The following is a 25,255-nucleotide window of genomic DNA, read 5'->3' on the forward strand; positions in this document are numbered from 1 at the left end:
ATAATGCAATGGCAGTATATAAATTATCCGTAAAATTAGAAGGTTAAACGATCACACATCTGTACAGAGCCATCTATCTTTGTTTGGGAAAAGTAGTCTGGAAAGTCCCTCATTGGTACCTATAGATTTTGTAATAATATTTGTCTTGTATTTAAGCCAATAAAGACTACCAAAGGATGTTTGATGTGGAAATCTGGTCTCAAAAGGTCATAAGTTCACTGTCAGTAGGTAGGTATATAGGTACCTACATTAAAATGCAACTAACAATTTTGATACTTACAACAAAACACTGATTGTGAGATCTTATCAGTTGAAGTGGTGGTAAACTATGTGATTACTATTTATATTTTTCAAAATAATTTTAAAATGAAACAATTTTATTAAAAGACAATGAAAGATATATTTTTAGAAATAAGTTGTTTTATTATATATTATATTTAAAATATCATAAGTAGGTGCAACCACACAAAATATCTCTACATTTAATTAAATAGTTGAAATAAAACAGCAACTTAACCAAGTACTCTCGGCCTCCATGGTCCAGTGGCTGACTGTTGGGTCAACACATCTGGAGGTCCTCGGTTCAACTCCCCAAAAATTACTTTGTGATCCCCAGTTTGGTTAGGAGATGGCTGGCTGATCAACCGATTGCCTGAAGTAAGATAATCTATGCTTCGAATGGCATGTTAAGCTGCTGGTCCCAGTTACTACTTACTGATGTTAGTACATAGTCATTACATAAATCATGTCAGGGAACTTAATATGGTAACATATTAGTAAGTAGGTATAGAATAAACTTGACAATAACATTAAAATATATGGGTTATGTGCCTAACTAGCTTATTTAACTATTTAATGATATGATAATATAAATTATAAAGTGATTTAAGCTCGTAGTTTAACAACATTTATGAACATAAATAGCTACTAACTACATACAATGCAACAGAACGGCACACTTAACACAGCTCTTATGTTCACTAGATATTAATACTTTTGAGGTGAGCTCATCCTGCAAACAACGCATACATGAGCATCCATCAGGAATCTGAAAGCAAATATGAATGTTCTTAAAAAAATAATTGTAGTTTTGATGTCCCATGTACAATAATATATTTTACACAACATGCCTGATTATAACAATATTATTAAATCTGTAGGGATGAAATTAAAATATGCCAACTTAAGTTGCCTTATAACAATGAGGGTCTTTCTAATCGACATTCCCCAAACACATGATAGATGGCGTTGTTCACTTTTAACCTGATAATTACCTATTTTCTCATTGCTGGGGTACATAATTATTCAAAAATGTAATGTAATGATGGAATCATCATATAATATAAAACTAATTGTTTCTTGATATTAGGATCACATTATGTATAGAATGACATTGCTACCTATATTGCTTCTCTTTATTTTGATCAGAATAATAATAGGTGGAAGTTGTATCATCATAATATACCATCATCATTTATACCCAAAAACAAAGATAAAAGATGCATATGTCTATTATCCATGAAGTTAGAAGTTTAAACGAAGAAACTTAACAATACCATCTATTGTGTTTTTGGGGAACACCGATTGGAAAGTCCCCCATTATGATTGAAACACATAAAACCTTTTAAATAGCTCTTACACAATGTAAATTATAATCCTTAATACTTTATTGGGTGAATATCAAAATGTGCCATGTTTGGTGGCAAACTTTTATATTTTGTTTTTCTTTAAAAATTGGGTTCCGACTTGAAAAAGGATCCTCCTCCTCCTTTTGGATCCTTTATCATGTCGGAACCCAATTTTTCACGAAAAAATAATATGAAAGTTCGCCACCAAACTTGGCACATTTTGATATTCACCCTATTACCTGTCACGGAGATATTTTTGTTTTTCTATATAATGTCACTCTTCATTTCTTTCAAGCTTATGGCCTGTGATTTTGTCTTCTTGTATGCCTTCCCAAAGATATTTCACATCTTATACAGACACATTGCTTCCAACTCTCGGACTGGAACATTCATCAGGAGACTTGTTATTGTTACTTGCATCTCTTAGTATGAGTTACACACAAAGTCGATCAGCATCTAACACCTATAAATAAATAACTTTATAATAACAGTGTCATTCGATTGTATATTACTTACATTGCAATTTATCAACGAACATTATCCACAAACTTTTTATCATTTCGGCTTTATCCAAAACACATAATGGTTCTGGAAGTTTTACCAGTTGAATATCCACGCAAAAACGGGGAAGTAGGGCTCGACTCGATGAACTTGTAAGTTACAAATTCTAATAAAGTAGGTAGGAAAAAAGTAGCACAGGAAAATATCAATACAATAGAACTTCACCAATTGTTCAAATGTTCACCGAGACACGACCGAGACAAAAAAATATATTTTTTGTTTTCCCCGAAGGGTAAGGCAAAGGAAACTATGCCCATACAGCCATGTCTTACATTTTTTTTTTCTTGATGATTAATGAAATTATAAAAGGTGATGACGATGAATGATGAAACCTAAGCCCCCACCCTCGGAGCAGACTCCTACTCAGGAACCCTAAACGAATTAACTCAAAAGTCCGCATAAACTTTGAAGTTATGAAGCGGCTTGTTGGCACGAAGCGAAAATAAATAGATACACTTTGTTTAATGAATATTCCGATATAATAACACTGTCGCTAATGTTTTCCGACTAACTTAATGCGGTCATTAACCACAAAACACCACTTCGTATTAATTATTTAGATTTAAGATTATTCAATGAAGAAAGCAACTGTCCATTCCAGCCAAAAAGTCTAAAAAAATAAAATAAAATATATAATTATTTTTTTGTTATTTTGTCCATAGAACAGGCAAAGGGAACATAACCCATACAGCCAAATGTACTACGTTAAATTCTCTTTTTTTTTTTGGTTTTCCCCAAAGGGTAAGGCAAAGGGGACTATGCCCATACAGCCATGTCTTACGTATTTTTTTTCTTGATGATTAATGAAATGATGAAAGGTGATGATGATGAAACCTAAGCCCCCACCCTCGGAGTAGACTCCTACTCTGAACCCCAAACGAATTAACTCAAAAGTCCGCATAAACTTTCGAGTTATGAAGCGGCTTCCTGGCACGAAGCGAAAATAGGCAGATACACTTTGTTTATTGAATACTCCGATATCATAACACTCGCGAATGTCTTCCGACTAACTTAATGCGATCATTAACCACAAAACACCACTTCGTAATTATTTAGATTATTCGATGAAGAAAGCAACTGTCCCGTTTCCGTTTCCCGCTAAAAAGCCTACGTTAAATTCGTTAAAAATAGGTAAACGTATTTTAATTTTCTTAAATCGGAAGGCAATGGTACACAGCCATACAGTTTCTACTGTTGTTATGTCTTATCAACAGGTTACGCAAAGGTATTATTTATGCCATACCTACAGCTTCATCTTCTATTATAATAGCGCGGTCTCACCCGGGGTGAATCTAATTTCCTGGGGCCTTAAACTCAAATTACTAACAAGGTTGCTTTGCGCCACCATCCATGGATACACAGCGTTATCTATATTTTTTTCGGGAACGTAGCCAAGAATGTCCCTCATTGTGATAAGAATGTTCAATGTTCACTTCGTATTAAATATTTAGATTATTCAAAACATCCGACTGATGAAATGAAGGAACGGCAGCCCCCCAGACCTACTTATGCAAGTGGTGACAAAATAAGAAAAAAAAAGATTATTCAATGAAAAAAGCAACTTTCCCGCCAAAAACCCACGGAAAAATGAATGAAAATACTCAATCATTGTTGCTTATTTAATTTATAAAGTTAAATGGTACTGATGTGACAAAAAAACAATTAGATTTTATATTGCTTATTTATTAATTCCATCGATATCTATGCGTCCAACTGACGTAAAAAAGTATCTCAATATTTTTCGATATTGGCTGTTTGAATCTGTTTTGGCAGAATTTCTTTGTTAGTCTCATGGAAAAAAAAAGTTAATTCGTACCCAAACCGTTGGCGCGAAAAAGTGACAAGCGTCTTTTCTTTCACTTGTATTTCAAGATTTCCAAAGGTAAGTCGATTTTGTTATTAATAATTTAACAATTATTTATAAATATTTAGGTATATAATAAGGTACTAATCTTTGAAATCGTAAAAAAGTTAGCCATATAAACATAATTAGGTATTATAATTGTAAGATCTTTAACTTTCTGTAGGTACTGATTTTCTCTTTTTCACATAATGAAAGTGAGAACGTTAAAAGGTAAGTACCTATCCACTTAAAAGCTATAATTCTTATTTTATTGTCTATTAGATAAACACAAATAGTATAGAAGTGGTTTGTTTACAGATGAAGCGTTCAAGCGTTGAGATTCCATCGTGCTCTACAATGCTTCGCCGTCGCGTCGACGACGAGCAGCAGGGCCTCTATGACGAGACTGCTGCGATCTGCGTCGGTGCCGGTAAGTATTTTTTATATTTTTTATGTTAAATCCATTTTACGAAACGATCGATTGATCATTATGTCTAAAATAGCCAGCCGCTTGACATCAGCCGTGGAAAAAACTTTACTTAATAACAGGTATTAGGTACCTAGGTATCTACTTAAATCAATTGCATTGCCCCTACTTATGCTGTGTGACTAGAATAGGCGATAGGTAATTACTATTCATATTTTAGAATATTTAAGTAGGTAGGTACCTATATGAAGTAAGTTAGTTAACCTATGATAAATTTAGATGGTCAGAGAAGTCATAAGACTGTAGAAAATAAATATAATAATAATAAGAGTGAATCCTTTTTGAATTATAACAATCGGAGTGATTCAGGTTTGACAGCAACCCATGTTGCAGCACAACAGTAACATTACTCATTAGATGACCTGTAAGTAATAAGTAGGTCTGTAACAAATTATAATACACACATAAGTTAACCTATGACCGTAGTATTATTACTTATTTTATGCTATAGCAGTCACTCTCTTAATATTCTGAGTGAAAAGTTAAACCTTTCTCTAAAATCGTGAAAAAGTCAACTAAATATGTGATAATGATGGTTAAATATTAACTATCTAACTAAGAATTATAGAAATAAGTAATTAGGTAACAAAATTATTACAAAGTTACCTACTTAATTATTTGACAGCTATTTATAATACCAAAATTATATCAAACAAGTTATTAAGTAAGTACCTAATATAGAGATATTGAAGCTTTGAAATATTTAGTTTATCTGAAAAAAAAATTGAATGCTAGGTATAATAACATTTGTCTACTTACAAGACACTTAAATTACTGTCAAAGAGTGAATGTAGGTTTGTCTATATTTTGAATATGGTTATATATCTTGATGACCATGTGGTAGGGACTGAAGGAAACCCTGTGTTGGTTTTGGTACACCTTGTCAGTTCACCTAGGTAGACCACAAACAAACCTTTTTTTAATCAACTTCAAAAAAAAGGTCCCGGCTGCATTAGCAAGTCGTTAATAACCATCAATCCGCACTGGGCCCGCGTGATGGTTTAAGGCCCGATCTCCCTACCCATCCATAGGGAAGGCCCGTACCCCAGCAGTGGGGACGTTAATGGGCTGATGATGATGATGAGCTATAAAGTAATAAGCAAAATAAAGTAACAACTTTACAGCTGTCTAAAGATATGGAAAACGCCGAATGCAATGAGTGCATAAAAATACCATATCTCCACAACCCTGATATAGTAAAAAAATAATGTAGGTATATATACTATGTTATACTATATTTAATGTGTTATATGTACCTAAGGTTCCGTCCACAGTAAAGGTTAATAAAGGAAAATTCTGTGTATGTAAGTATTAAGTATGTAGTATAGATACCTACACGTCTAATGCATAAGTACGAGACAGACCATTCTAAGGTATTATATTATTCTTTATTTTTGATGTGTGATGATGATGATGATGAGAGATGTTCAACTCAATCGTATTATTATATCTTAGATTTCGCCATCAGAATTTTCTTTTACTGATCACATCTGTGGACGGAACCTTAGGTGCGCGATTCCAAATCGCACTTGCCTGGTTTTTTTTTATATTTTGACAAATATACATACTTCACTTATATTAGTCTGAAATAATCTCACACTATGATGCAACAAGATTAAAATAAGAACAAAAACTGTGGTATTACGTTTTACTGTTATTTTATATTAAATTTTCGAAATATTCCTAAATAGAGTGCTGCATTGCATACCTACATAATATCTCGCCTATTTCCCATTGGGGTAGGCAGAAAACAGATTACGAGAGAGAATATGAATGAAATTGGACTTAAAGTTAGTTTATTACCTCAATTAAATATTTATGTTACAATTTTGTAATTATTTGCTTAATCTTTTATTAAAACTGTCAAAAGGTTACTAATGACAACATTGAGAAGTATGAGTGAAATGACTTTGAATGATAAAATAGCGTGATAAGGGACTGTTGTGAAAGAAAATGTATAGTGAAGAGAATTGATAAAAGAATGCTTAGATATTTTGGACATGGACAAGATTTATTTAGTAGTATAATTAGTAGAATCGGAAGAGGAAGGCCTAGGTAGTACATACCTCGATTAATTCCAGGATATTTAAAGAAAAGCCACGGTCAAGAGTACTGGGAACCGGCGAACGTGCATTAAGACTTTGATAAGAGTGGTCGAAGCAAAGTGATGTGTCAGGATAGTAGTAAATGGAATTGCGTGGTCTCTGCCTATCCCAACGGGAAATAGGCGTACTCTTAAGTATGTATTTTTTCGAGAAAGTTGCTTAGAATGATATTTGATAATCATAAGCTCATAGTTTCAGTATTCCATAACATAACATAAACATAAATAGCCTATATACGTCCCACTGTTGGGCACAGGCCTCCTCTCAATCAACCGGAGAGGGTATGGAGCATACTCCACCACGCTGCTCCACTGCGGGTTGGTGAAGGTGTTTTTACGGCTAATAGCCGGGACCAACGGCTTAACGACTTATGTCAGTATTTCATAAGTTTTTTATTTTATATACCACTAGCGACCCGCCCCGGTTTCGCTCGGGTGCAATGCTGATACTAAATACACTACAGAAAAACTGTGAACGTTGTATATAAAAACATAGCCGCCCGCTCCGGCTTTGCATGGGTATAAAATATATAGCCTATGTCACTCACACAAAAATAATTAAAATCGATCCAGTAGTTTTGATTTATTCTTTACTGCTCTTGACATGCACACGTTAAATTTGGAGTAAAACAATTCCCCTTTCCCTATACTTACCATGGAGATTTACTGCTATCTTTGGAATATCTAAATTCATACACTACATTTTTACTTATTTACTTTTTACCTATTTATTTTATTTTTATTAAATCTAATTTTATCTAACCTTATGTAGGTACTTAAATATAATTACTATAAGTGCGATTTGTCTGAATGTTAACGTTGCACTGATTTTTGCTTACACTCTCGGTGGTGGTTGGCGCTAATTTCGCTTTCGTGGTAATCCATATCATAGGTGGAACAATTGGTTGGTTGTTAGCCTAAGGGTCTGAAGTTTTTTCTTAGACGCGCTTTGGCTTGGTTACATATTTGCGTTAGCTGTTTAATTTTTAGTTCATAGTCAGAATTTTTCTTTATATGTGCATAGTTTTCAGATACCAAATTCTCAATTTCATTCTCTGCTATTTCCAGTTTTTGTTCCAGTTGTTGAATTTTTGATTGTAACTCTTCCAAGTATAAGCTCGTATTCATCCGTAGATGAATACTAAAGATATCCATAAGAGATACACATATACCATCGCGGAGTTTTCAGTGGACCTTTTTAATGTGTACAATACTTAGTACATTATTTTGATAAATCTTGTAGGGTTTAGCCTGCGTTTACAATGTAAAGGCGGCATTGTGTATTTTTATACGTAAGGCTTAAACAAATTACTACCTAGGTTTATTGATCCGACTGAAATTGTATATGCGTAGGTTACTATTTCTTTTTTTAATAATAGGTAATTTAATGGTCATATAATAGTTATTGCATTGCCTGTAATTATATCTGTGAATTATTTTTTTATTAAAAAATTACATTATTGGAGAATGATAATATTGATAAATAATATTTTAATTTAAGTATATAGGGTAAACTGCCTAATTATTAGCACCTTAAATTAGTGGTACAGTCTAATCATTTCTCAAATTTTAACGTTCGCACTGAGGTTAAAATGGTTTTTAAAAAAAATGACCATTACCTAGAACCAGATTGGACCATATTTTTGTTTAGATAGCATGGAATATATCAAAATTATCTTATTTTTTTCCTACTAAAGACAGTAGGGATGTCAAAAATAGGGTGTATTGCCTTATCTATTAAATAAATTAATATCTAACGTTTACTAATTCCTTAGGTCTAACACACCAAGGCTCCGATGTGTATGAAGGTAATAATTCGCAATGTACGGTTATCTCAGCATGCGCTTCAATTTATTCTGTATTCCATAATCGCGCATGTTTCACTACTGCCGAAGTTGATGAAATTTTAAAAATGGGGGATACACTTTACATGCAGTTAAAATATTTACTTCAGAGGGGTGTCAGTTATTTTATGCCAGATGAATTACCCAATGAGCTTCGCGTCGGGAGTAACGTCGTAAATATAGTTAGCATGGAGGACAACTGGATCATTTCTAATACGTATCCTACAACTCCCGCGAATAAAGACGTAGGTTTATTAACGTTAAAGAATATTTTGGACAACAGAGTATTTTTTAATACTAATGACTATACTGTTGATTCGGAATTTGCTTATAATGTAAACAATTCAAATCACAACGACAGTACGGATAGCATATTGTTTACGGGTCAGGGTTATACTTTTAGTTTTTGGCGCTTTAATGGTGAATATTATTTCTTTAACAGCCATGCGGTTAACAGCAAAAACATTAACATAGGAAAGGGCAAACCAGAGGACGGTCCTTACGTAGCACGTTTATTTAAATGTAATTCAACCGAAGCGCTAGCAAAACTTTTACTCGCGAATGAAATTTACGACGGTTCCGAATACTCATTAACTCGATTAAGAGTATTAAATGACGACCTTATGTGGCAAAATGAAACCCAGGTTAGTTCCGAAACGTCACAGTCCATTTTAATAGATTTAATATCATCACCATTACATGTGAATCAAACTTTAGATTCTATTTTGATAAACTATCAGTCAACACTGACCCCGATTAAAACCTCTGTGCAAAATTTAGATAGTAAATTGAAAGTTGATACAAATCCTGTAGATGTTTATGACACTACAAATGATTTGAAATTGTCAATTTTAAAACCAGTTGTCCTATTAGAAAGAATTGGTAATCAAGCCGAAAACCAATGCGTTAAAAATAAAGGCGGCCGACCCAAAAAACAGAAACGCGGACGAAAACCGAATAAAGAAAATGCGCATCGCGAAGCTGTAAGGAAATATACAACGAAAAACCCCGCTGTTAATCGCAAGGCAGTTCAACGGTATAACGAACGCAATCCAGACATTAACCGCGAGGCCGTTCAACGGTATAACGAACGCAATCCAGACATAAACCGCGCGGCCGTTCAACGTTATAACGAGAACAACCCAGACGTTCATCGCGCGGCCGTTCAACGTTATTACGAGCTCCACCCGGAAATTAACAAAAAAGCAGCACAAAGATATACAGAAAATTGTCGTAACATAGAAACACCGCTGAGATATTCAAAAAATTTAATAGGTGAAAAACAGGGACATGAACTCAGCACTATTCGCTTATATAATTTAAAAAATACGTCGCTTCTGTCTGAGCAAACATATAGATGTCCAAGATGCAATGCTCCATTGTTCGAAGAAGAGAAATCTCGTCGGCAATGGTGTTGTCATTCAGGTGACTATAATGTTCAAAATTTTCTCCCCTTAAACGAAGAATTTTATACAAATCCAGCTTTTTTAAATAGACCACGCGCTTATAATAATATTTTTGCATTTTCGGCATTAGGTGTTTCCCACGGTTTCCATCATCCAGAAGGTATATCTTTTCTAAAAATTCAAGGACGTATTTACCACCGTATCTTTGATTTATCTTACAATGAAAGTCCGAATAATATAAATTTTTACATAAATGACAGTAGCGAAAGAGAAAGTTTAGCTGGCGAATTAAGTTTAGATAAATCGGTAGTTCGAATGATTACAGGTTTCATGCACACAGTTAATCCATACATAAATTGTTTTAGAAGATTAAGTTTAGAGGTATCATCAGAAGCTTTCTTAAAGTTCGAAAAAACTACTCGTGCGACTCACGGTAACATCCTCGGAGATCAACCTATTGGTCAAGAAATTGCCGCAATTATTAGTACAGACCGCGAAGAATTTTCTCCACGCTGTATTGTAGTCAAAAAGATAGCAGACGGTAGGCCTCGAACAATAGATATAATGGATTCCTTATACGAGACTTTCCAGTATCCTCTCTTATATCCTCACGGAAATACTGGTTGGCATCCAGATATGAGAGATAATAAGGGCAATAAGCTTAATCAGGTTAAATATGTCCGTTGTTTACTTTTATCCGAATCGCGATTTAGCATATTTGGTCGTTTATCTGAAGAGTGGTTAGTCGATATGTTTTGTAGAATTTTAGAAGAACGCTTGCGGTTTTTGAAAAATAGCCAAACAAAACAACAAAACAGGCTAAGAGTAGCTCCACTCCAAGAATTAATTAATGACGAGTTTATTTTAGGAGAAGGTGGAGTAGAACCTGGTAAAATTTATTTACCTAGCTCATTCACAGGGGGTCCACGATACATGAAAAAGAAATACCTGGATGCTATAGCAATGGTAAACAGGTTAGGTCCACCATCATATTTTTTAACTTTAACATGTAACCCCAACTGGCCTGAAATAAAAAATTCAACATTATCAGGTCGATCAAAAGACCCCCTTACTTGTGCTCGAGTTTTCAACTTAAAACTCGGAGAGTTATTAAAAGATTTAAAATCGGGTAAATGGTTCGGAAAAATTGTTTATATAATGCATGTTATAGAGTTCCAAAAAAGAGGACTACCACATGCGCATATTGCTTTTAGAGTGGAAGGTGGTGGACCAGTAGAAAGTCTGGATATTGATAAGTTTGTTCGAGCTACCATACCTGATCCAGCACAAACTTTATTATACAAAGTTGTCATGGATCACATGATACACGGTCCATGCGGCCCTCCTTACCGAACTAATTTGCCGTGTTGGAATAGTGAAAAAAAAAACTGTTTAAAATATTTTCCAAAAAAAGAAACACCAGTCACCTTCAGTGACGATAGAGGTTTTATACATTTACGTCGCAATAGTAAAAATCAGGCGATTATTAAATATCGCGGCAGAGACGTAATAGTTAATGATTTGTGGGTCGTTCCTTATAATCCTGCTCTTCTCCTAAAATATGATGCTCACATAAATTTAGAAGTGTCCACACAGCGTGCTATAATTAAGTATTTATTTAAATATATGACAAAAGGACCTGATGAAGCCCGTATTGCCGTTGTTGATGAAGAACATCGTGAGGATGAAATCGAACAATATGTCACTAAGCGATATATTAGTTCTAGCGAAGCAGCGTGGCGTGTTCTCGAATTTGATATTGTAGCTAGGAACCCTACGGTAAAAATGTTAACAGTACATTTGCCCGATCAAAATTCGGTATTTTTTAAGCCTGGCCACGCGAACGAGGCAGTTAATAATGCAGGTTCAGATCTTTTAGACTATTTCAGTAGGCCTTTAACTGAGGAGTTTGATCGGGTATCATACTTAGACTTTTTTGAAAATTATAACATTCATGCGAAAGATCCTTGTTTAAAGACAGTTCAGGCGGTGCAAATGCAAAACGGCAAATTTCTTACGCGGAGAATGCGGGGTGAGCTCGTCGCGCGTCTATTTTGGGTCGCGCCGAACAGAGGTGAACAGTTCTTTTTAAGACTTCTTTTAAGTGTTTACCCTTGTCGTAGTTTCGCGGATTTACTTCAAATTGGAGGTCCAAATTGCACAACTTTTCAAGAAGCTGCCAAATTCGTAGGACTTGCGGACGACGCAGTCGAATATGAACGGGCTATGGAAGAAGCTTCCACTTTTTTAACCGGACCACGACTTCGTAGCTTTTTTGTAACGCTAGCTGTTAATGGTGCCTCAGTGGCGTCACTGTGGAACACGTATAAACGTCAATTGGCCGAAGATTTCCTTTACAGGGTGCCAGATGACGAAGAAAACGCGTTTAACATGTGCCTCATTCAAATAGATAGAATGCTACGCAGACACGGAACTTCGTTAATAGAACAAGGTTTGCCGGAAGTAATTTATAGGTCAACGGAGTTGGATAGGGAACGCACTGAATATGATTTAGATAGTTTGAAATCATACGTAGAAGAGTGGTTGCCACAGTTATCTCCCGATCAACGTGCCGTATTCGATTACGTGGAAAAGCTTTGCGTTGATAGTGTTTACCGAGAATCCAACAACTGTGCGATTTTTATCGATGGTCCCGCCGGCACCGGGAAAACGCTTTTATTGAAGGTCATAACTGCATATATCCGCGGTAACCTTAAAGGTATAGCTTTAACCTGTGCATCGTCTGCAATTGCTGCTCAAAATTACACAAACGGAATGACGGCTCATTCCTTGTTTAGATTTCCTTTACATCTATTAGATGATAGCGGATACTGGAACATCTCTAATGGTACTCAAAGAGCTGAATTGATTTATAATTCTAATCTCATTGTGTATGATGAGGCGCCGATGGCTCATAAATACCTTATAAATTTATTAAATAGATCATTGCAGGATTTGATGAGGTCAGACAAAATTTTTGGTTCTAAAATAATTATTTTTGCTGGAGATTTTCGTCAAATTCCTCCTGTAGTCCCAGAAGCACGAACGAATTTTGATATATTAAACGCGTCACTAAAAACTTCACCTATTTGGAAACAATTAAAAAAATTTAGTTTGGTAACTTCACAGAGATGTAAGGATGACGCACAGTATGCAGATTTTCTTTTAAAACTGGGTTCAAATTTATTACCTACTCTTAGGTTAGAAACAAATAATAATGATTTGCAATTAGTCCAACTTGAATCCATTGATTATGTTACTGAATTAGAAGATTTAATTGATTTTGTATTCCCAGAAGTTACCCTTACTGAGCCAGGCGTATGCTCCTTCAGAGCGATTCTATGCACCCGTAACGATGCAGTTAGAGAAATTAATGCCGTTATTTTAGACAAACTACCAGGAGAAGTATTACATTTTTATGCAATAGACAAAGTTTTAAGCGACAACGCTGATCAAGTATATTTTAGTCCCGAATTTTTACATACACTTCGACCACAAGGTGTTCCAGATTTCGACTTACAATTAAAATTAGAATGTGTTTGTGTAATTACGCGTAATCTTAGTTTCGCGGACGGCTTAGTAAATGGCACCAAAGTAATAGTTGTTGAAACATCTCCATATATTATTAAAGTTCGGAAACAAGGTGAACTAGGAGATTATTTGATCCCTCGAATTCTTTTTAAAGCGCCTATAGAACATAACAGCCCTTACGAGATGTGTCGCCGTCAATTTCCATTGCAGGTATGTTATGCAATGACTATTCACAAGAGCCAGGGTCAAACGATTAGTCGCGTTGGGGTCGATCTTAGATCTGATATGTTTAGTCACGGTCAACTGTATGTAGCTTTAGGTCGCGTTCGCGAAAGACGTGACATAAAAGTACTACTACCCAGGCACCGAATCGAAAATGACCAACCTTTCTCGAATAACGTTATCATATCAGAACTTTTAAGTTTAACGTAACTTTATTTAGGGTGGCACTTCTTGAAAAGACTGAACAGTTCATCTCTGTTATTAAGCTTATTGGGTTTTTTTAGATCGGTTAAATCATGTGCTGAAATTATCGTATATTGCGAATTATTTATTATTATTTATATTCATTCTATCTTGTTTTTTCTTCTTTTCGTATTATTTAACGATAGAACTGACTTTAACAAGCTTGCACTCGATTTGATGATGGTTACATTGAATTTCAAAAGCTAGGTTTACCATTTTATTAGTCACAATCACTGAATTAAAATGTGTGTTAATCAATTGGCAATGTGTGCATGCCCTTCCCAGCCGTTAACGCTGTGGAGGTTCATCTTTAGGGGACGAGAGAACGGGCGTGAAGGGAACTGGCAGGATGAACACTTGGCTGCGGGTGCGACCGGTGCATGGGAGTGAAGTGGAGCTGGCTGGAAGATGGAGGCAGGTATCACTCGATTGCTTTAGCTGAGTTCCACTCAGATCAAGTAAGCTGTCATATGGATGAATGTCGCAGGTTGGAATGATCCGGAGTAGAACTGTCGGTGTTGTTCCCATCGTCGTAGGCATTTTCGGTGGATTTTGTAGGTCGATCAACAATGGTTGCGTGAGTTTTAGCTGTCAAGCTGCTATGCCGTGCTAGCCGATTCTTGCGATCTGGGATACAAGGGATGGACGTATCCTGTGGAATGATCGTGTCAGTGAAGGTTTGAATGTCGCTTAGGACTGGAAAGGAGGGAGTACGGAAACTGTAATCAGTATTCAGGATCTCGCTGTACATGGACAATGTTTAGTTTAGGTGTATTAAAGTGGTAATTGTTCGAAGTTATTTGAAAAGAATTCTGTTTCAGTGTTTAAGCGCTAAAACTGTTTGTTTTTTGTAAGCAAACGTATGATTTATTGATGTTCATTTTTTACTTTATAACGCTAACGCTATACAAATGATTTTGTTACCAAATTTAAGTGCGTATATAAACAATAAATTAATACTAAAATATTTCGATGAAGACACCAATGATGTTTATTGATACATTTTTCTCCTAAGTGCTATTTTCTCAACTTAAAGCAATAAGTTATGCAGTAATTATACTTCTACGAGTATATTTAAACAAATCATCATTCAAAAGCATTTTACCCAATACCTAACTTACATTAAGTAAAATTAATCTTTGTCATTTTAGTCACTTATTTTTTTATCATTCACTAAGCAGTAAGCAAAATATATTTACTAAAATAATAAAAAAAAATACGATATTCATGGTAAGTTGGATTAGCTATTTTATAACACAAACGACTTGATATTTTCATTCATTAATTCAGGAAAATAAATGTACAATGAAAAATAAGTTTTTATAACCGATTCAATTTGTGTAATGTGTAGTGTATACATTTTAATGTATTTAACATTTGCAAATTATATTGATTTGTAAAAAATATAAGTTCCATTAAAATTGTACTAAAGAATATTTTATATAAGTTAGAATTAAGTAAATAAACAAGAAAATATACGCCTTAAATAATAAATATAAGGAAGAAAGGAAACTACCCGGATGCCTGTTTACTCGTCATCAAGGAAAATTTAAGAAATAACATTACTACAAATGTCTGCTCGAAGAAATATTCAAAAACTTAAACAAATGCCAAGCTGGAAATCGATTAATGAGTACACATAAACGCTACATAGTAAAACTCGTGTGTCATGTAATGGAACGGACAGAATATAGAATATGTGTTATGGTACGTTGAATCAGTACAGTAAAATATTATACATTAGCATTCAATGGTGTATGAATCATCATCGTCATTGTGTCAGCAAAGACGCTTCATCAATTGCACAGATTTGTGGCTACAAATATATAAATGAAAAGTGTTATTTAGAACATTATTTATTGTGTTGTGGAATAAAATAGGTCAATAATTACCTGTATCCGGCAGTAACGAACAATTTCATTCATAAACATGGGTAAATATGACGACTGTCAGATGGGCTAAACATGAAAAAAGTCCTTAAACCAAATCCCATTGTTTCGCTATTGTGTTTGAAAATCTAAGCCGCAGGAGGATATTAAGTACGACCATGCTTTACCTTTAATGGTGTATGTAAAAATAATTAAGCCTATGAACAACAACAATGAATGTTCTATACCATTCTAAGCAAATTCAAAAACAAATTTGATCATGTTAATTTCTGGCCTCCCACAAGCGGGTCTCACCAGTATTGACAGAAGAATGATCACTCATCGATACAAAAACCATACATAAAGTAATTAATACATGTATACAGGCTAAATAAAGTGAAATTGCTAGAAAATACCTACTACTTGGAAAAACAATAATTGGAGAAGAAAGCACTACCTAACAACGTGAAACTTTGATATTCAAATTTTCAAATCAAATATGGCTAAAACAAAAAAAAAATACTTAAAAATTGAAAGGTAAAAGAAAACACCTTTAGTTAAAAAAATAGAAAGCGAGTCATATTTTATAAATTCTGGTAAAATTGTTTAGTTTTAAATGTTACCAAATACACCAAATGTTATTAGAAATGAAAGTAACTGCATATAGTTTAATTCATATGTGTACAGTCATAACCAACATACTACCTACGTTTATTTTTTTAAGTCTACATTCGTTATTTATTTACTTATAATGACGCAAATAACAAACAACTATGCTTGTTATTAATTTGCATACACCTACAGTAAATCCAACTTACCATGAATATACAATGATAATATAATATACATAGTAAGTGCAGAATAAAAACTTAAAGATTATATGGTTTTATGTTTTCCAGTGGATCTGGTTAGAGCTATGTCACGCTAAATGGTGTTTTTTGTATTTCTTTTTACTATTCTTTCCAATAGAACACTGTTTCGCATGAGACGGTTCCTCAAAAAACATAATATCGTGTATGAGCTAAACAAAAATTTAGAGTTTTACATGGTTTTATGTTTTCCAGTGGATCTGGTTAGAGCTATGTCACGCTAAATGGTGTTTTTTGTATTTCTTTTTACTATTCTTTCCAATAGAACACTGTTTCGCATGAGACGGTTCCTCAAAAAACATAATATCGTGTATGAGCTAAACAAAAATTTTGGGTTTTACATGGTTTTATGTTTTCCAGTGGATCTGGTTAGAGCTATGTCACGCTAAATGGTGTTTTTTGTATTTTTTTTTACTATTCTTTCTAATAGAACACTGTTTCGCATGAGACGGTTCTTCAAAAAACATAATATCGTGTGAGCTAAACAAACATTAGGGTTTTACATGGTTTTATGTTTTCCAGTGGATCTGGTTAGAGCTATGTCACGCTAAATGGTGTTTTTTGTATTTCTTTTTACTATTCTTTCCAATAGAACACTGTTTCGCATGAGACGGTTCCTCAAAAAACATAATATCGTGTATGAGCTAAACAAAAATTTAGGGTTTTACATGGTTTTATGTTTTCCAGTGGATCTGGTTAGAGCTATGTCACGCTAAATGGTGTTTTTTGTATTTCTTTTTACTATTCTTTCCAATAGAACACTGTTTCGCATGAGACGGTTCCTCAAAAAACATAATATCGTGTATGAGCTAAACAAAAATTTTGGGTTTTACATGGTTTTATGTTTTCCAGTGGATCTGGTTAGAGCTATGTCACGCTAAATGGTGTTTTTTGTATTTCTTTTTACTATTCTTTCCAATAGAACACTGTTTCGCATGAGACGGTTCCTCAAAAAATATAATATCGTGTATGAGCTAAACTAAAACTTAGGTTTTACATGGTTTTATGTTTTCCAGTGGATCTGGTTAGAGCTATGTCACGCTAAATGGTGTTTTTTGTATTTTTTTTTACTATTCTTTCTAATAGAACACTGTTTCGCATGAGACGGTTCCTCAAAAAACATAATATCGTGTGAGCTAAACAAACATTAGGGTTTTACATGGTTTTATGTTTTCCAGTGGATCTGGTTAGAGCTATGTCACGCTAAATGGTGTTTTTTGTATTTCTTTTTACTATTCTTTCCAATAGAACACTGTTTCGCATGAGACGGTTCCTCAAAAAACATAATATCGTGTATGAGCTAAACAAAAATTTAGGGTTTTACATGGTTTTATGTTTTCCAGTGGATCTGGTTAGAGCTATGTCACGCTAAATGGTGTTTTTTGTATTTCTTTTTACTATTCTTTCCAATAGAACACTGTTTCGCATGAGACGGTTCCTCAAAAAACATAATATCGTGTATGAGCTAAACAAAAATTTTGGGTTTTACATGGTTTTATGTTTTCCAGTGGATCTGGTTAGAGCTATGTCACGCTAAATGGTGTTTTTTGTATTTCTTTTTACTATTCTTTCCAATAGAACACTGTTTCGCATGAGACGGTTCCTCAAAAAATATAATATCGTGTATGAGCTAAACTAAAACTTAGGTTTTACATGGTTTTATGTTTTCCAGTGGATCTGGTTAGAGCTATGTCACGCTAAATGGTGTTTTTTGTATTTTTTTTTACTATTCTTTCTAATAGAACACTGTTTCGCATGAGACGGTTCCTCAAAAAACATAATATCGTGTGAGCTAAACAAACATTAGGGTTTTACATGGTTTTATGTTTTCCAGTGGATCTGGTTAGAGCTATGTCACGCTAAATGGTGTTTTTTGTATTTCTTTTTACTATTCTTTCCAATAGAACACTGTTTCGCATGAGACGGTTCCTCAAAAAACATAATATCGTGTATGAGCTAAACTAAAACTTAGGTTTTACATGGTTTTATGTTTTCCAGTGGATCTGGTTAGAGCTATGTCACGCTAAATGGTGTTTTTTGTATTTTTTTTTACTATTCTTTCTAATAGAACACTGTTTCGCATGAGACGGTTCCTCAAAAAACATAATATCGTGTGAGCTAAACAAACATTAGGGTTTTACATGGTTTTATGTTTTCCAGTGGATCTGGTTAGAGCTATGTCACGCTAAATGGTGTTTTTTGTATTTCTTTTTACTATTCTTTCCAATAGAACACTGTTTCGCATGAGACGGTTCCTCAAAAAACATAATATCGTGTATGAGCTAAACAAAAATTTAGGGTTTTACATGGTTTTATGTTTTCCAGTGGATCTGGTTAGAGCTATGTCACGCTAAATGGTGTTTTTTGTATTTCTTTTTACTATTCTTTCCAATAGAACACTGTTTCGCATGAGACGGTTCCTCAAAAAACATAATATCGTGTATGAGCTAAACAAAAATTTAGGGTTTTACATGGTTTTATGTTTTCCAGTGGATCTGGTTAGAGCTATGTCACGCTAAATGGTGTTTTTTGTATTTCTTTTTACTATTCTTTCTAATAGAACACTGTTTCGCATGAGACGGTTCCTCAAAAAACATAATATTGTGTATGAGCTAAACAAAATTTAGGGTTTTACATGGTTTTATGTTTTCCAGTGGATCTGGTTAGAGCTATGTCACGCTAAATGGTGTTTTTTGTATTTCTTTTTACTATTCTTTCCAATAGAACACTGTTTCGCATGAGACGGTTCCTCAAAAAACATAATATCGTGTATGAGCTAAACAAAAATTTAGGGTTTTACATGGTTTTATGTTTTCCAGTGGATCTGGTTAGAGCTATGTCACGCTAAATGGTGTTTTTTACATTTCTTCTTACAATACTTTTCAATGGAACACTGTTTCGCATGAGACGGTTCCTCAAAAAACATAATATCGTGTATGAGCTAAACTAAAACTTAGGTTTTATATGGTTTTATGTTTTCCAGTGGATCTGGTTAGAGCTATGTCACGCTAAATTGTGTTCTTTGCATTTCTTCTTACTATTCTTTCCAATAGAACACTGTTTCGCATGACACGGTTCCTCAAAAAACATAATATCGTGTATGAGCTAAACTAAAACTTAGGTTTTATATTGTTTTATGTTTTCCAGTGGATCTGGTTAGAGCCATGTCACGCTAAATAGCATTCTTGTCATTTCTTCTTTCCATCCTTTATATTATATTAAATAATATTTCATACGGTATTATTTCGTTCTTTAATTTAATGTGTTTTTAATGCTTCTGAATGTGATTTTGTTTTAAATACTTAGCTTATTAGCATTCATCAGTATCCAAGAATTCATCATACCACTGCTAATCAATAAACAAACAACGGTCTTAGCGTTTAAATACCGAAAAAACACCTGCCTGTTCATTTATTACTTCTAAACGTTTCATTAAACAGGAATTTGCATATCGATCGTTTTCAATTAACTTCGAACAGTTACAACTACACGTAAACTGAGCATGTAGTCTATTTACAGCAAGATCGTGACCGCTGACTGCAGCTCTCCTTCTCCCTCCATTTCACTCCCAACCGACATTTTCACCTTTGCTGATATGATTATTCCACAGGATACCTCCATCCCCTGCATACCTGGTCGCTAGATTCGGCTGGCACGTCATATCGGTTTGACAGCCAACTCACGTAACTATTGTTGATCGATCCACAGTCCACTGAAGTGCCTACGATGAAGGGAACAACATGGACAGTTCTACTCCGAATTACTCCAACCCATGCGATGTTCATCCATGCGACAACCCACCTGATCTGAGAGGAACTTAACTGAAGCAAGAGAGTGATGCCTAATTCCATCTGCCAACTAGCTCCACTTCTCTCCCGTGCACCAGTCGCACCCACACCGACGTGTTCATCTTGCCAGTTTTCCTCACACCCGTCCACTTGTCTCTTGAAGATTGGCGTCCACAACACCAACGGTTGGTTAGGTCATGCAAGCATTGTTACAATTGATAAAAACACATATTTTCATTTAGTGAATGTGATAACCTGTACTAATAATTTGGTCAACTTAGCGATGACAACTCAATGTAACTATTAACAAACTCGGTACGTGTTTGTTATTGTCAATAATATCTTTAAATTATACAACTCGCTTATGTTTGACAATTACTGAGTAATTGCTTTGCTTATTGCATGCTAATTGCTGAAAATTGCTTTTTATTTTAAATTCCTTAGCTAAAAATTGCTTTTTCTTTCACATTTCTCTGCTTATTGAATGACTATTGCTAACTCATTAGATAGAACCTACTTCTCATATAAGTAGGTGGATGCGGCCTCGATTAGCGGGGGAACCACATGAAAAAAAGCGAGCTACTGGGTGTACCTCCTGGGTAGTTTGGAAATCACCTAATATATATATGTATATATTTATAAATAAAAGTTAATATATATAAATTAACATTATTTTTTTTTAACAGGAAATGCACAATGCTAAAAACTGCGTAGGAGATTTTAATACAATAGTACTACCAAGCCTGATGTTGGCCGCTATTTCAATGAATGCAGCAGTGTGACAGCTAGCAATCAAAAGTAACAAGATATCGAGGTACGTTAAATGACGATCACGACCACTTTGGCAAAAACGTATCGCTATAGACTAAGGAAAAAATATATATATATTTTATTTACAGGAAATGCAGATGGCAATAAACTGTGTAGGAGTTCATGATTGCAATAGAATAAAATCGACCAAGCCTGAAGTCAGCAGCCCCTTCAATGAATGCAGCAGTGTGACAGCCAGCAATCAAAAGTTACAAGATATCGAGGTACGTTTCATGACGACCACGACTATTTTGGCAAAAACGTATCGCTATAGACTAAGGAAAAAAATTATAATATATATTTTATTTACAGGAAATGCAGATGGCAATAAACTGTGTAGGAGTTCATGATTGCAATAGAATAAAATCGACCAAGCCTGAAGTCAGCAGCCCCTTCAATGAATGCAGCAGTGTGACAGCCAACAATCAAAAGTTACAAAATATCGAGGTACGTTTCATGACGACCACGACTATTTTGGCAAAAACGTATCGCTATCGACTAAGGAAAATAAATTATATATTTTATTTACAGGAAATGCAGAAGGCAAAAAACTGCGTAGGAGATCATTAATACAAAAGTATTATATAAACCAAACCTGATGTTGCCAGCTCCTTTAATGAATGCAGCAGTGTGACAGCCAGCAATCAAAAGTAACAAGATATCGAGGTACGTTACATGACGACCACAACTATTTTGGCAAAAACGTATTACTATCGACTAAGGAAAATAAATTACATATAATATTTAATTATATATTTTATTTACAGGAAATGCAGAAGGCAAAAAACTGCGTAGGAGATCATTAATACAATAGTATTATATAAACCAAGCCTGATGTTGGCCGCTCATTCAAAGAATGCAGCAGTGTGACAGCCAGCAATCAAAAGTAACAAGATGTCGAGGTACGTTACATGACGATCACGACCACTTTGGCATAAACGTATCGCTATAGACTAAGGAAAAAAAATGTAATATATATTTTATTCACAGGAAATGCAGAGTGCAATAAACTGTGTAGGAGATTATGATTGCAATAGAATAAAATCGACCAAGCCTGAAGTCCTTCAATGCACGCAGCAGTGTGACAGCCAGCAATCAAAAGTTACAAGATATCGAGGTACGTTACATGACGACCACGACTATTTTGGCAAAGACGTATCGCTATCGACCAAGGAAAAGAAATTATATATAATATTTAATATATATTTTATTTATAGGAAATGCAGAAGGCAAAAAACTGCGTAGGAGATTATTAATACAATATTAATACAATAGTATTATATCAACCAAGCCTGATGTCGGTAGCTTCTTCAATGAATGCAGCAGTGTGACAGCCAGCAATCAATAGTGACAAGAATCTAGGTACGTTACATGACGACCACGACCACTTTGCCAAAAACGTATCGCTATCGACTAAGAAAAGGATATTATATCTATACGTTATTATAAATATACGTTATTATAAATAAATTAATATTATTTTATTTGTAACAGGAAATACAGAAGACAAAGAAGCAGATGTCATCAAAAAAGATCTTTGTTCCTGCAATGTTTCCGCAGACGATACGTCCAACAGAGCGAAGTGGAAGGAAAAGACTCGGATAAAAGACCCCACCACCATATGAGAACAATGCAAGGGAGAGAGAGAGAATATAATGTTATATTTTTATTTTTTTTATAACAAAAAATAAACTAACAATATCCTACACATTTTTTTTATTTCTTTTTGTGTCTGTCTTAATAGTTATTACAAATCTGTGATGCGAAACAAACTATACGAAAACGTCAATCCACATACAACGCCCGCGAAGCTGCTTTAGCAGCGAGCGCACTTAGCACCATCTAGTCTATGTATATCACTGCAAATGAAGATAAGCCGAACTGGCATGTCAGAGCTCAGTATTAGATCAGTGATGTATAATTTTAGACGCTTTACGTGAACATTAATTATTCCATAAATAACACCACTGATAACGGATCACGTGGGCTGTGCACGGGTGATTTATAAACGGACTCCTATATATAAATAACGTATACATACAGGGTGGGCAGAACCACAAGTAACATCAACTGCCTATATACGTCCCACTGCTGGGCACAGGCCTCCCCTCAATCAACTGGAGAGGGTAGAACCACAAGTAATCAAAGACAATAATCCTTAGATGACACCAGGGTTTATGATATTGGTAATCAATCAATCAAAAAAATATCTTTATTCAGCAGGTAACATAGTTACACTTTGAATCGTCAATTTTTACATAACGAACGTCTCATCCGCCTAAAACTACTGCAGCTTCTCACAACCTGTATAGTATAACCGGGGAAAAGAAACTACAAGAAAAACCTCGGCAAAGGGCCTTAGACGTTCTTTAAAAAAAAACATAAAATATTGGTATACAATTGAGTAATTTAGCTGCCTAATATCAGTTCTCAGACAGTTAATCCCATGCATTCATATCTTCTAAATAATCACTAACTTTATAATAACCTTTTTTGTAAAGTTTTTGTTTAACTATTGTCTTAACTCTGTACTCTACCTCACAACCCACACGATAGAAGAAGGATCTTTAGATGGACATGATGAACCCTATGGTGAAAAGGAAGCAGCCTGTCGCCCATAACTAGTATCCAACTAGTCAAATCAGTTATTTTTTACTAAACTTCGAAACACAAAATTCGTCATAGAAAAAAACGTGATAAAATGTCGGACTTATGATGAAGTTAAATAGATATTTTTTTATTAAATAGATGTTTTTCGTTAGCTCTAGATCTGTCTTTATTTAGTAATCAGATTTTCTTAAAGGGTCCGCTTACCCAACCTGAAGATTTGACAGGTCCGGTTTTTTACAGAGGCGACTGCCTGTCTGACCTTCCAACCCGCGAAGGGAAATGCAACCCAATATAGACCACCAAACCAAACCAGCCCTATGTTGACGAATACATGTATGTATTGCAATACGATGACAATGTCGTCGCATACGCTTGTTGTGCTAGATTGAAAGACGATGTATACATAAAAGATGTAGGACTCACTCCGACACAATAGACAATTTAGTCATCTAGCAATTTAAACTACGAAAGAGTTTCCTATACGGTTATAACTCGACAATGTATTCAGGGGGACTGGCCCAGTGCATCACTCCTCTGTGTTTAAATGAAAATAGTTTAACAACCGTGATAGTCCGGAGGGGTTAAAAAGGCCACATGGAAGCAATTCATCAAAAACAACAATAATTGCAATTTGACATTTGCGCAATATTGATTTCTCAGATGAATTACTTTCATGTAGACTTTATTTTTTATTTATTTATTCATTACAAAATATATTATAAAATTCTTACATTACGACACTGAAACCTATAATGGGTTTAAGATGTGTCAAATTCACGTCAGGCAGTACAGGTATAAATTAACACTTAATAAATTTAAGGTTGAAAAAGTAATATAGGTACAATACGAATGTATGCGCGGGTAGTAACTCGGTAATCAATTAACAAAATTTCATAAATACCACGACCTTTTTTTTGACCTGACTTATTGTACATTTGCCGCAGACGGCATTAACTACTTGGCCGGACAAATGGGGAGCGCTGAAGGCTCTCACCAGGTACAACGTTTAAAACAACAAGCCTGAGGGTGCCCAGTTGGGCGCGAACCTCGGCTCAGGGCGTCGTCTGAGAAGTAAAATATTTGAAAGAATTAATCGACCCTAGTGGCTCGATAGCGATAAGCGCTGATTGAGAAATCGTGGACCACGCTGACTGGGTCGGTATCGGGGTCCTGAAGTGTTTGGTGTCGCGAGCTGATTGGCTGCCTCTGTGGCTAGAGTAATCGGGTCGTCGGGATCGTATATTACGTCCTTCGTATACTACGACCCACTCTACATACTACACTATACACTCTACTATACGGTGTGCGTGTATGAAACGATTGATGCATGTGGAGGAAGCAAGAGCAGTGTGTCAGGATCATAGCAAATGGAATTCCGTAGTCTCTGCTTAACCCAGTGGGAAATAGGTATGAGTTTATGCATGCAATACTACAACCGAGA

The 25,255-nt window shown here is 34.9% G+C and overlaps 1 protein-coding gene and 1 long non-coding RNA gene across 7 annotated transcripts; one reads left to right on the forward strand and one right to left on the reverse strand.

Annotated features, from left to right (window-relative positions):
• Positions 1-463: 463 nt before the first annotated feature.
• LOC126381718 (uncharacterized) lies at positions 464-2,374 on the reverse strand. The gene is made up of 3 exons (XR_007568949.1): positions 2,145-2,374; positions 1,868-2,008; positions 464-1,048 (listed from the first exon to the last, which is right to left on the reverse strand). It is a non-coding gene; the product is annotated as an uncharacterized LOC126381718 (long non-coding RNA).
• Positions 2,375-8,269: 5,895 nt separating this feature from the next.
• LOC126381719 (uncharacterized) lies at positions 8,270-22,737 on the forward strand. 6 transcript variants are annotated; one of them, XR_007568951.1, is made up of 9 exons: positions 8,270-8,431; positions 21,081-21,208; positions 21,294-21,428; positions 21,517-21,651; positions 21,736-21,870; positions 21,972-22,106; positions 22,195-22,321; positions 22,422-22,566; positions 22,699-22,737. XR_007568951.1 is itself a non-coding variant. In XM_050031171.1 (5 exons), the coding sequence occupies exons 2-4, from the start codon at positions 21,297-21,299 to the stop codon at positions 22,458-22,460; spliced, it is 306 nt and encodes a 101-aa protein (XP_049887128.1). In that variant the 5' UTR covers positions 20,772-21,208; positions 21,294-21,296; the 3' UTR covers positions 22,461-22,566; positions 22,699-22,737. The 6 variants fall into 6 exon arrangements, 1 of the variants encoding a protein (XP_049887128.1); XR_007568950.1 differs by lacking the exon at positions 8,270-8,431 and having other exon boundaries at positions 20,772-21,208; XR_007568953.1 differs by lacking the exons at positions 8,270-8,431; positions 21,736-21,870 and having other exon boundaries at positions 20,772-21,208.
• Positions 22,738-25,255: the final 2,518 nt, after the last annotated feature.

Source organism: Pectinophora gossypiella, unplaced genomic scaffold (assembly GCF_024362695.1).
Source record: "Pectinophora gossypiella unplaced genomic scaffold, ilPecGoss1.1 Pgos_97, whole genome shotgun sequence".
In the NCBI taxonomy this organism is placed as follows: Eukaryota; Metazoa; Arthropoda; class Insecta; order Lepidoptera; family Gelechiidae; genus Pectinophora; species Pectinophora gossypiella.

Excerpts from the sequence above, each read along its gene's own strand:
- LOC126381719 (XM_050031171.1), top strand. The coding sequence starts at position 21,297 with ATGCAGATGGCAATAAACTGTGTAGGAGTTCATGATTGCAATAGAATA. Across the intron at positions 21,429-21,516 it reads AAAAGTTACAAGATATCGAG|GAAATGCAGATGGCAATAAA; the intron begins GTACGTTTCATG and ends TTTTATTTACAG. Across the intron at positions 21,652-22,421 it reads AAAAGTTACAAAATATCGAG|GAAATGCAGAAGGCAAAAAA; the intron begins GTACGTTTCATG and ends TTTTATTTATAG.